Genomic DNA, 13,677 nt, shown 5'->3' with positions numbered 1-13,677 from the left:
GAAGTTAGGTCTTTGTAACCAGGTAGTGGAGAGCATTGAAAAGCATTTTAGAAAGCGTCCTCATTACAGAGTGGAATATAAAATAGAGGGTAGATGAGAATGGATGTGAAGATTGTATTTATTAGGATGTGCAGGAAAACCATCTGACGCCTTAATAAAATTAAACCAGCAAAGTTGGCAATGAAAGAGAATGAGTGTCAGCAGTGATTAGTGAAGAATCCCCGCGAGAGGTGAATTTCAATGAATAGAGTCATATTTATAAGATCTGTCTTCATTTCTCTTTACATGTTGATTTTTATTGCCAGTGTCTTTGATTTGATTTTTCTTAATGAGTTTATTAGGCTTCTTCTATGGAGGCTGCTGTTACGTTCCAAATGAAAATTTTTGCAAGCTTGATCTAAGGCAGCAATGGAAAAACAAAAAGACTATATCTGCTACACACACACAAGCAAAAAAGAAATGCATTAAGTGATAGGACTGACAGAACTTGGGTTTTAAGAAGGCAGAGTATGACGCGCAAATTTCTTAGTGATGGCTGGAAGCTGTTATGAAGAAGAAACACACCATTTTGTGAGGAGGGATGATATGTAGGCATATTGAATAGGAGGTGCCTTTGGTTCATCTAGATAGATATTTTCAGTAGGCAGTTACTGAAAGGCAATGCCTGGAAATGCTAATTTCAGTGTTAACAGGAGTAAAGTAAAGCCACAGCAATTTGTGACCTCACCTAGTGAGACAGTGTGGTGGAAGAAAAGGACACGGTATTACGGAGTGGCCCAAGTCGACAGGGCCTTCCCTGGTGGCTCAGCTGGTAAAGAATCTGCCTGCAATGTGGGAGACCTGGGTTTGATCCCTGGGTTTGGAAGATCTCCTGGAAAACGGAAAGGCTACCCACTCCAGTATTCTAACCTAGAGAATTCCATGGACTGTATAGTCCTTGAGGTTGCAAAGAGTCAGATATGACTGAGCGACTTTGAAGTCAGCAGAATCAGTGAGCTGAGGGAGAATGCAAGTAAGTTAGTAGAAATGGCTGATACAGATTTCCTTTTTGTGGAGCGTTGCTGGGAGTGAAACAGGCACACAGAGGTGAGAGGGAGAGCCCTTCAGCGAGTTCTCAGGGCACTGGTGTTTGACGAGTGGTGCAACATGCACGCACACTGGGGATGTGATAGATCGATGAGTTACAGATTAATGCTGCCTTTCATGAATTGACGTACGTATTTTTCATATTAGAAGGGGGGCAAGCAGTGTTTTAAAACATCATTACACGTGATGCTTTTCATAGGGATGCAAGGATGGCTTAATACTAAAGCAGCTGAGATGAGTTTTTGCAGTTTGCCATCATTAATATATTGAATACTGTAATATGACCAAGATCAGACAACCCCAAATAAAAGTGATTACCTGTTTCCCAAGGAGAGAATGAAAAAAAAAAACAGTTCTTTATTCAGTTTGACTATATAAACTTTAGGGGTAGAGCTGACAGTTAAATGACATATGTATTATATATATTTTAATAAAGTATGTATAGTACTGTAGTACATTATATATTATTATATAGTATACATTACAGCATGTTAATATTTAATCTTGCAACACATTAATCTATTTATCACATTAAGTAAAAATTATTTTCAGCTTATAGTTCATGGCACATTTCTTTTTCAAACATTTCTACTCATTTTCATTATTCAGCTGTTTCTAGAGGTACTTTTAAAACATGAAACTCTTTTTCTGGAGCACATCATTTTTCTTTTCTGTTCTTTGAAACTTAACAGTTATAAATCCATTGTATGATGCTTTGGGGGCTTCCCTGGTGGCTCAGTGGTAGAGAATGCACCTGCCAGTGCAGGAGATGTGGGGTTGATCACTAGGTCAGGAAGATCCCCTGGAGAAGAAATAGCAATCCACTGCAGTATTCTTGCCTGGGAAATCCCATGGGGCAGAGGAGCCTGGCGGGCTACAGTCCATGCGATTGCAAAGAGTTGGACACAATTTAGCAACTAAACAACAACATAACGCTATTAGTTCTATTCTAAGCCACATTTATTTGTATAACGAGATTGTTTAATTTGTTTTTTTCCTTTTGTACTGTTTCTGTTGGTGTATCAGTTCAGTCAGTTCGGTTCAGTTGCTCAGTCGTGTCTGACTCTTTGCGACCCTGTGAAACGCAGCACGCCAGGCCTCTCTGTCCATTACCAATTTCCAGAGTCCACCCAAACCCATGTCCATCGAGTCAGTGATGCCATCCAACCATCTCATCCTCTGTCGTCCTCTTCTTCTACTCTCAATCTTTGCCAGCATCAGGGTCTTTTCAAATGAGTCAGCTCTTCGCATCAGGTGGCCAAAGTATTGGAGTTTCAGCTTCAGCATCAGTCCTTCCAATGAACACCCAGGACTGATCTCCTTCAGAATGGACTGGCTGGATCTCCTTGCAGTCCAGAGGACTCTCAAGAGTCTTGTCTAACATCACAGTTCAAAAGCATCAATTCTTCAGCATTCAGCTTTCTTTATAGTCCAACTCTCACATCCATACATGACCACTGGAATAAACCATAGCCTTGACTAGACGGACCTTTGTTGGCAAAGTAATGTCTCTGCTTTTTAATATGCTGTCTAGGTAGGTCATAACTTTCCTTCCAAGGAGTAAACGTCTTTTGATTTCATGGCTGCAGTCACCATCTGCAGTGATTTTGAAGCCCAGAAAAATAAAGTCAGCCACTGTTTCCACTGTTTCCCCATCTATCTGCCATGAAGTGATGGGACCGGATGCTATGATCTTCGTTTTCTGAATGTTGAGCTTTAAGCCAACTTTTTCACTCTCCAATTAAACTTTCATCAAGAGGCTCTTTAGTTCTTCTTCACTTTCTGCCATAAGGGTGGTGTCATCTGCTTATCTGAGGTTATTGATATTTCTCCCGGCAATCTTGATTCCAGCTTGTGCTTCCTCCAGCCCAGCGTTTCTCATGATGTACTCTGCATGTAAGTTAAATGAGCAGGGTGACAATATACAGCCTTGACGTACTCCTTTTCCTATTTGGAACCAGTCTGTTGTTCCATGTCCAGTTCTAACTGTTGCTTCCTGACCTGCAAATAGGTTTCTCAAGAGGCAGGTCAGGTGGTCTGGTATGCCCATCTCTCAGAATTTTCCACAGTTTATTGTGATCCACACAGTCAAAGGCTTTGGCATAGTCTGGAACTCTCTTACTTTTTCGATGATCCAGCAGATGTTGGCAATTTGATCTCTGGTTCCTCTGCCTTTTCTAAAACCAGCTTGAACATCAGGAAGTTCACGGTTCATGTATTGCTGAAGCCTGGCTTGGAGAATTTTGAGCATTACTTTACTAGCGTATGAGATGAGGGCGATTGTGTGGTAGTTTGAGCATTGTTTGGCATTGCCTTTCTTAGGGATTGGAATGAAAACTGACCTTTTCCAGTCCTGTGGCCACTGCTGAGTTTTCCAAATTTGATGGCATACTGTTGGTATATATTTGATCTCTATACTATAATGACTCGTATTGCTTTTTTCTTCATATAAGTGACATTAACCATTTATGTATGTATGTATGTATAAGCTTTTGACTGGGTGGATCACAACAAACTGTGGAAAATTCTTAGAGAGATGGGAATACCAGACAACTTCACCTACCTCCTGAGAAACCTATATGCAGGTCAAGAAGCAGTAGTTAGAAATGGACATGGAACAACAGACTGGTTCAAAATTGGGGAATGGAGTACGTCAAGGCTGTATATTGTCACCCTGCTTATTTAACTTATATGCAGAGTACATCATGTGAAATGCTGGACTGGATGAATCACAAGCTGGAATTAAGATTGCCAGGAGAAATACCAAATAACCTCAGATATGCTTTCACCCTAATGGCAGAAAGTGAAGAGGAACTAAAGAGATTCTTGGTGAAGGCAAAAAGAGGAGAGGGAAAAGGTGGCTTAAAACTCAACATTCAAGAAACTAAGATCGTGGCATCTGGTTGTACTGCCTTCTGACAAATAAATGGGGAAAAACTGGAAACAGTGACAGATTTTATTTTCTTGGGCTCCAAAATCACTGCAGACTGCGACTGCAGCCATGAAATTAAGATACTTGCTCCTTGGAAGAAAAGTTATGACAAACCTAGACAGTGTATTAAAAAGCAGAGACATCACTTTGACAAGAAAGGTTCATATAATCAAAGCTATGGGTTTTCCAGTAGTCACATATGGATGTGAGTGTTGGACCATAAAGAAAACTGAGCACCAAAGAATAAATGTTTTCCAACTGTGGTGCTGGAGAAGACTCTGGAGAGTCCCTTGGACAGCAAGGAGATCAAACCAGTCAGTCCTAAAGAAATCAATGCTCAGTATTCACTGGAAGGACTTTGAACTGAAGCTGAAGTTCTTGGCTGCCTGATGCAAAGAGCCGACTCATTGGAAAAGACCCTGATGCTGCGAAAGATTGAGGGCAAGAAGAGAAGGGACTGACAGAAGATGAGGTAGTTGGATGGCATCGTCAGCTCAATGGATGTGAGTTTGAACAAACTCCAGGAGATAGTGAAGGACATGAAAGCTTGGTGTGCTGCAGTCCATGGGGTCGCAAAAGGTTGGACATGTCTGAGCAACTGAACAGCAACTCTCTCTCTGTATATATATATATAGCTAAGAACCATTTGTGTTTGTCTCTGAAGTTTGTTCATGTCCTTTCACTTTTTTTATGTTGGGGTTGTCTTTGATTTGCAGAATCCTTTATTTTAGGAGGAAATTGGTCCTTTGCAGTGTGTGTTTTTTTTTTTTTTTTTGCCATGTATGATTATTTCATTTGTGAATTATTTATTGTAATACTTCTTAAAATTAATTTTTATTGGACTATAGTTGTTTATCTGTAATATCTTGATGTTTACTTCCCCCTTTTAGATAATTTCTGTATAACTTTTTTTAAGTAAGGTTACAATGAAGACCAAGTCTCTTGCTCCACAAAAGATAAAAATACAGATGAAATTTAACCACGGGATAAGGCTTTGTTTTATTGATTTGTTTTTTAATTTAGAGCAATGCTGTCTTAACATAGTTATAGGGATTGTGGATAAGGTTTGAAATTTTAACTATTTATGTAGGCCTTGTTGAACATTATTAATCTGTATTAATTTGATACAACCATAGTGGTAACGGAGTCTGAGTTATCTTCTTTTTTGTTGTTTTAAATACAGGGTGAGCATGGACAATCTTGTGCCAAAATGCTTGTGAATCGAGCCCTAGGCCGCTGGAGGCAGCGAATGCTTCGAGCAGATAATACTAGTGCCATAGTAATCTGCATCTCTCCGGGGGTGGACAGCCAGGGAAATTTCACCAGTGAAGATGAGCTCTATCTGAACCTGACTGATAGCCCTTCCTATAACAGTCAAGAAACCTGTGTGATGACTCCTTCTCCGTGTTCCACACCACCAGTCAAGGTATACGGTTCTCTAGTATTTAAGTTGTAATAGATGGAATTTCTCTGATTAGTATTACATGAAAACAGTTTTCAGATTCTTTATAAAATAGGATTTTGGATTTTGTTATATAACTTTTCAGTACTTCTTATTTAGTGCTTCTTATTTAGCACCCAGAGGTACTAAAGTGCATGCTGGATCTCCGTAGAGCACCTGATAGACAGTGGCTAGATGAGGCCCCTGACGACTGTTAACAATATTAATATTTGGAACATGCTGATTCCCTTCTAATATTATGCACGTTTGTAAGATTTAAATTAAAACTTGTGATGGACTTTCATATGTGGTATTTCATTTGAACCTCATAACCCTGGAAGCTAAATAGTGCAGATAATTAATTCCATTTTATAGATAATAAGACCGAGATATTAAGCAGTTTGAATAAGATACAGAATCAAGGCTGAACTAGACCTTAGGATATCAGCCAATTAACACGAATTTAGAAACATCATTCCTGTTTCTTACCCATATTAATATTGAATGAATTTAAGATGTGCTCAGAAATAAGTTTACATGCTATAGTATTTCCCCTTTTTTCTGATTTCATCCCAATTTTTTCCTACTTTTTTCCAATCTTCTGCTAATAATTAGTAATATTGATAACTGTTGTGATACACCTGGCCTTCTGAGAATGTGCTTTCAGAAGAATGACCGTTAAAATGGGAAACACAGTGGAATTTTATGTCATGTATTGAGACAGTTTTTTAAGATGAGCAAAGCTGCACAGTACAAAGAATTTATTTAATTTTGGGTATTGTGATCCTGTGTAGAGTACTTGGAAGTTTTCCATTATTGCTTTCCTATCTTTTACTTCACATATATATGGCAACTTAATTTTCCTTACATGGACTCTTCATTTAGAAATTGACAAATTAATATTTTATGCTTATTTTCCTAAAAGAATTTCTTGTGGAAACTTTCTTTGAAAACTCTTGAATAATAATGCAGGGTGAGACTTTTAAAAAGTCAAGGACTTTAAAGTCTCTTCATTCTCTTTTCAGTGTTGTGAAGGAGCTTATGTTCATTTCAGAATTCACCAGTTTCTGTATTTGAAAGTATTCATTACTTTTGTGTTCCCCAAACTGTTTGTATTTGTAACTGAATTGTAGGTAGTATAGAGGTGCCACAGGATGGAGGTAAGAATGAGGGGAGAGAAGATACTGAATTGGACATTCTTAATGTTAATCTGTGGATTGGCGTTAGTAAAATTGCACAGAAACTACACCCAGGAATCAGTTTTGAAGCACTGTGTAAGGACTTGCTCTTGGCCGTCCTGGGTCTTTGCTGCTGTGCAGGCTGTCTCTAGTTGCAGCGAGCGGGAGCTGCTGCTGCTCTTCGTTGCAGTGCGCACCGTGGTGGCTTCTCTTGTTGCAGAGCGCGGGCTCTAGGCATGTGGGCGTCAGTAGTTTTGGCTCATGGACTTGGTTGCCTTGTAGCGTGTGGGATCTTACCAGACCTGGGATGGAACCCTGTCCCCTGCATTGGCAGGCAGATTCTTAACCACTAGACCACCAGGGAAGCCTTTCAAAATATATTTTAAAATTCTGAAAAATAATGATCTAATAATTATACTAAAGTAAAGATTAGGAGATTTATGTTACTAAAGTAAAGATTAGGAGATTTATGTATGGACTGACTTCTGTGTAGGCATGGTTATTTGTTAATCATTTAGCCACACCTAAATATGAAAAAATATTTAGAGCCATTCAGAATAATCACTATTGTAAGCTCTGGCCTAACAAGTAAATAAAGACAGATTTCTGCTCAAGAGATTGTGTTTTGTTTTGTTTCTTTTATCTTAGTTAACCATGGCTACTCATGAGTATCTCTGATTTATTTCATTGTTATAATAATAATCCTGTGTTTAGTAGCATCTAGATAAATATAATGACATTTTGGTTGATTTTGAATGGTTTTTAAGACTTACCCATATTTAGATTAGGCCCTTGAGACTAGGTTATGTATCTACAGACATGTCAACTTCTGTTTGAATTGTAAGCTAAATCAGTACTCAAATCTTTGTTTTGGGACAAAAATAGTAGAAATACTTCTGTTTAAGTGATATATTACTATGGCACACCTTTCTTTCTCCATCTTTCTTTAGTGCAAAACTAATTTTAGCTGTTTTTTAAGTAAGCCAAGAGCTCTAGGAAGGAGGAATGAGGAAGAGAGTTCTTCCAGAGGATTAGCACTTAGTTTCAGTTGCATTCTAGGCTGTAATTAGCTGTTTACTGTTGGATTGTAAATATATGGAGCTCTCAAAGTGGATCTCTGAAGTGAAACTTTGCAAGTGTGAATTTTTAGGATGTAAGCTCTCAATATCATGTGTTTTATGAACATGTAAGAAGGCTTAGCATACAGGTGGTAATTAATCTGAAATGAGTCTCAGAAGTCTAAGCGGTTGGCTGCACAAACAGATGCAGTATATTCCCATAGAATGCCAATAAGAAGAGAAGGAAATGGAAAAGTTAAAGGAATAAGTAGGGGAAGAAAAGTCAGTGCACCTGTGGTATCAGAATAATAGTTTGTGAGTTTAAAAGATCACAGCACAACAGAAATTACAATAAACTGTGTTAACTCTAAAATCATCCCATTGTTTTTCTTTTGTAAAGAAATTCCATCTAATGTCTAAACCTCGTTGTACAAGCTAAAGCAATTATGTTCTATTCCTATAAGTGGCCTGATTAGTATCTTTTTTTCTTGTCCCTAAATTAGTAATGTGCTTGTTTGGTAGTAGGAAATCTTCTGTCTGCCTGGTCTTGTTGCAAATCCTTTTTTATATTAAAGCAAGATGAACCTTTAGTCAACAATTACATATGGTGAGGTATAGTTTTCTGTGATCAGTCAGTATATGCTTGTGATCAGGGTAGGCATTGGAATCAACCTAATGCAGAGGGGATAAATTTACAGACAGGTTGTCGTTGATATTGCTGAAAGCCACATGTGAATGTTCAAGAATAGAGACTGTTCTGTTATCCATTCTCAACATCGGTACTTCAAAATAAGATTGCTGCCCAACATCTAGTCAGTGTTAAAACAGATAAGAATTGGGCTTTCCATAAACCATGCAGTGTAAAATAAATAAATGAACCAGTGACCCCAGAAAGAAAGAAATATACTTAGGTTTTTTTTTTCTTAAGGGTCTTTCCTGATGGTCCAGTGACTAAGACTTCAGGTTCCCAATGCAGGGAACCTGGGTTCAATCCCTGGTCAGGAAACTAAATCCCACATGCTGCAGCTAAGAGTTTGCATGTTGCAACCATTCTGCATGCTGCAACTAAGACATAGCACAGCCAAATAAATAAATAAAAGCATTTTAAAGAGCATAGCAGTATTCTATTTGGGGCAGTACTACGTTAGGAACTTCAGAGTTTCTCATCTCTAGCCTCCAGTGGACCTAAAGTCGGTGTATTTTTCTTAGTAAAGCATGCTCATGCTTATGGTTAAATTGAAATGCTTTTAGATTCCTGCAGTTTCCCTTTTTCTTCTTAATTCTAGAAACATTAAAGGAAACATTACTTTTATAAATATGCTTTTTTATAAAGTACTTTTTCAAAAGGTGTTTATTCCTAGGGAACTTTATATCAGAAGGTGACTAGTAATATATCTTTATTTACCATTCTCAATACAAAAGGATTTACTTATTTTTGGAAAATATTTTAATAAATTTGATTTGATTGAAAGAGGAAAGATTAAGGAAAATGATACACACATTTGGGGAAGAGGAAATATTTATGCTTAAAATTTGTCCTTGAGAAAGTTATTGAAATAGTGATTTTATAAAATGTTAAAATAGTGGAAGATTTTTATTTGATAGGAAGAATGTTCTTGTCTGGAGATGGGAGGATATTCCGACATTTAGCTTTGGTGCACTGCACCTAACGTAGTGCACAGCTGTGCCTCCTTGTGAAGCTTTTAAGAAACAACACCTGAAAATTGCATATGATTTTCGTTTGTATCTTTGCAAGTTGCCCTAGCCATACTTAGCACATTCTCATATATCCTATTTTCTCAAATCCCAGAACAGCATCTAGTGTTCAGGAGATGGGTGCAAAGCAACAGTCTGAATTTCCATTGTGACAGAATTGCTTTAATGTCGCACTTTACATTTTCCACACTACTAAATATTCAGAAATTAAATATAGAAAGTAGGAAATAAACCCCCCAAGTAAACAATTTTGTCATTTATTCTAATGAAACCCTTTCATTTCCCCAATGGTTAAGCTGAATTCTAGGATAAATTATTTCTCACTTGGTCTTACCTTCTTGTTTTTCAGCCCCTGGAGGAGGACCCATGGCCAAGGCTGAACTCCAAGGACCATATACCTGCCCTTATTCGTAGTAATGCCTTCTCAGAGAATTATTTAGAAGTCCCACCTGAGATAGCTCGAGGGAATGTCCAGGCTGCAGTCATATCCTCAAAAGATCCAGAGCCACTAGAAGAAAATTGCACTAAAGCCCTAACTTTAAGGATACACGATTCTTTGAATAATAGCCTGTCTGTTGGCCTGGTGCCTACCAATTCAACAAACACCATCATGGACCAAAAAAATGTGAAGATATCGAGCCCAGGTCAAATGAAAGCCCAAGAAGTTGAAAGAACCCCTCCGGCAAACTTCAAAAGGACATTAGAAGAATCCAACTCTGGCCCTCTAATGAAGAAGCACAGACGGAATGGTTTAAGTCGTAGCAGTGGTGCTCAGCCTGCAAGCCTCCCCACAACCTCCCAGCGCAAGAACTCTGTTAAACTTACCATGCGACGCAGACTCAGGGGCCAGAAGAAAATTGGGAATCCTTTACTTCACCAGCACAGAAAAACTGTTTGTGTTTGCTGAAATATGTCTGGAAATTTTTTCCAAACTTCTTAAGAGGGCTTTTTTGAATTTGGTGCCGAAGTTGAACTTTTTTTAAGGGGACAAAATAAAAATAGTATGAGTTTGACTTTTTGGAATTCAACAATTTTAGCCTGGCCTTGTACTTGCTTGTATTATAAATGTGAATTTTGTAGATGTTAGGGTGTAAGTTGCTGTAAAATGTGTGTAAATTTGTATCCTTCACACAAACTCAGTCTCTTACTCTGATACACAGTAAATGTAACAACAGGGCTAAAGGTTTAAAAAAAAATCTATTAGATTTTAGAAATACATTAAAACTTTTAAAAATGCTTATAAAAAATTTGTATGTCACTTGTGATGAAAACTACACAACTTTTTAAAGTAAATTATTAAGCAAACTGGAAAAGTGATGTATTTTCATAGTGACCTGTGTCTCACTTAATGTTTCTTAGAGACAGCTAGTGTCTTTTTTAAATTATTTTTTATTTCTAATTTCATAATCCAGAACTAAATTTTTCATAGAAGCCGAAGTGTTGAGCCATGCAAAAGTAGCTGGGTGTTAGTCTCCTTGTCCTAATTAAAATACTATGCAGTATCTCTTATTTCATTCAGTAGCATTTTTTCTAAAACATTAACTATCAGATTTGCTCACCAGATCTTTGAAGTAGAAGGAGGTATGTTTGCCTAAAGAGATGCCCTTTTCAATCATCCCAGACATTCAGTGGCATTAATAAGTCTTAAAGTAGTTATATCCTCTTCTCGTGTTTGCATAAAATATGTGAAGTTTTTCTTGCTATTTCAATAATGGATGGTGCTGCTAATTCCCAACATTTCTTAAATTATTTTATATATCATACAGTTTTCATTGATTTTATGGATATGTTTGTTCATCTAATAAATCAGTGAACTGTTACTGATGTTGCTGAATTATTGTTACTGGTTTGTTTTAATGATATATATTAACTTTGTGTTATGCCATGATCAAGCTTTAGAGTAACAACTTAGAATGTATGTAATGTTCATTTTTGCACTCTAATTTTAATGGAGAGTACATCAACTCAGGCTAAATATACAACAATAAGAAAATGATTAGGTCAGTTATGGTTTATAAGTTATGGTTTGTAAGAATTTGATGAAATATGTAGCAATTGAAAGTGAATAAAACTGTATTATTTGAAAAAACTAAAAGGAACTAATACTGAAATACTAAGAGTATGTTGTTTTGGTGTGATGAGTTGCTTTACAAAGAGAACTTTTTAAAATGTATGACTTTAGAATAGGACTCTAAATGAGACATTGAAGAGTTAATTCATGCATTCAGCATTGACCATGCACCAACAGTATGCTAGGAGCTGTGCACTTGGAAGCATGCTAGCTGTCTGTAAGAGGATTAACTGAGAACAAGTGCTGCAGGTGAAACATTAATTTTGGCTAGGTTTTTTGTTTGTTTGTTTGTTTTAATTTTGGCTAGTTTTTCAAGACTAGAGATAGATCCTGGTGGCTCAGACAGTAAAGAGTCTGCCTGCAATGCAGGGGACCCAGGTTCGATCCCTGGGTCGGGAAGATCCCCTGGAGAAGGAAATGGCAACCCACTCCAGTATTCTTGCCTGGAGAATCCCATGGACAGAGGAGCCTGACAAGCTACAGTTGATGGGGTTGCAAAGAGGTGGACTAACACTTTCAATTTCTTTTTTCAAGACTAGATTTTGTTTTTCAGATCTTTTCAAGATAATGACAGCAAGTAGCAAACACTTTTGGACTCACTTTTTTGTGAAAGATTTTTTTCATCTTTATTTTTCAGATCAACTTTTTTATGTAAAAATGTTGGAAGTTTTCCTAGATTTTATTTTTAGTATAATAGTCCAGTTTCATACCATACTAGTAGCTATCTAATACTGTAAACATTTTAGGTTTGACATACATAACTGAAAGGTAAAATTAACTTTTTTTATGGTATGGGTTCCTAGGGCTGTTTTTAGCCTGTTCTTCAAGGAGGTAAAGATGTCATGGAATCACAAATAATGTTTTAATGTCTCTTAAATTTTATTTGCTTATCACATATAGATCAGAAGTGTAATGCATGATGGAAACTTCATAATGTATAAAATGGGTACATAATGAATATACCCTCACTTTAATCCTCAGGGTAGCCAACAAGTCTACACAAAGACCTACAGCTATATATGTATTTATCTCTTAATATTATATCTTGGAGATTTTTCCATATCAGAACATCACAGAGCCTCCTCATTCTTTAGTATTCTCCCCTGGCTATGTTATTTAACTATGCTACTACTTAACTGGGTCTTCCCAGGTGGTTCTTGTAATGCAGGAGGCGAGAGTCTGACTCCTGGGTTGGGAAGATCCAGTGGAGAAGGAAATGACAACCCACTCCAATATTCTTGTCTCAGAAATACGTGGACAGGGGAGCCAGCAGGCTGCAGTCCATGACTTCACGAGAGTCGGACATGACATAGTGACTGAACAACAGCTACTTAGCCATGTCCACTGAAAGGAACAAACAATTTCTTCCTTTACTGAAGGTGCCAGATGTGTGGGTTTTCCTGTACCAAGAAATGCTCCAATATTCTGCAGATACCAACTGAGTGTCCTCCAATTTATTGTGACACTGTCCATCTGATCCCACAAGGGCTGTCTCCTAGTGATGCCTACACTTAAGATACCAATTGCAAGCCCCAGATTGTCACCTACTTTTCTCCTTTGTTCAGTCACTAAGTTGCATCCAGTTCTTTGTGACCCCATGGACTGCAGCATGCCAGGCTTCCCTGTCCTTCAATATCTCCTGGACTTTGCTCAAACTCATATCCATTGAGTCGGTGATGCCATCCAACCATCTTATCCTCTTGTCCCTTTCTCCTCCTGCCCTTCATCTTCCCCATCATCAGGGTCTTTTCCAATGAGTCAGTTCTTCTCATCAGGCCAAAGTATTGAAGCTTCAGCATGTCCTTCCTATGAATATTCAGGACTGATTTACTTTAGGATTGACCAGTTTGAGCTCCTGGCTGTCCAAGGGACTCTGAAGAGTCTTCTCAAGCACCGCATTCAAAAGCATCATTTCTTCAGTGTTAGCCTTTGTTATGGTCTGACTCACATCCATCATAGCTACTGGAAAAACCATAGCTTTGACTATAGGGACCTTTGAGGTGGTTGCGGCACAGGTTCCTGCGCCAGATCCTTAGTGACCTTTGGAACAAGGAGGGTGAGGGTCCTGGCGCCTTCTCCCTCAGTGCCGGTCTTCTTGAAGCCTTTGCTAGCCAGGTCTCGTGGCCGCCTCCATGAAAACCACTCCCGGGTGCAGCCCCACGTGGCCAGCTGTACTGTGCCGCTGGGCCAGATGA

The 13,677-nt window shown here is 38.1% G+C and overlaps 1 protein-coding gene across 1 annotated transcript in view; it reads left to right on the top strand.

Annotated features, from left to right (window-relative positions):
• Positions 1-11,141, top strand: part of PPM1D (protein phosphatase, Mg2+/Mn2+ dependent 1D) — a 59,270-nt gene extending 48,129 nt beyond the window's left edge. Inside the window, exons 5-6 of the mRNA XM_052658291.1 lie at positions 5,202-5,444; positions 9,761-11,141. Of these exons, the coding sequence (XP_052514251.1) occupies positions 5,202-5,444; positions 9,761-10,318 (801 nt within the window). The 3' untranslated portion in view covers positions 10,319-11,141. The remainder of the gene's footprint in view (positions 1-5,201; positions 5,445-9,760) is intronic.
• The last annotated feature ends 2,536 nt before the right edge of the window (positions 11,142-13,677 follow it).

The sequence above is a fragment of the Budorcas taxicolor genome, chromosome 19, assembly GCF_023091745.1.
Source record: "Budorcas taxicolor isolate Tak-1 chromosome 19, Takin1.1, whole genome shotgun sequence".
NCBI classification, from domain to species: Eukaryota; Metazoa; Chordata; class Mammalia; order Artiodactyla; family Bovidae; genus Budorcas; species Budorcas taxicolor.
This window is presented reverse-complemented; position numbering and strand designations above follow the sequence as displayed.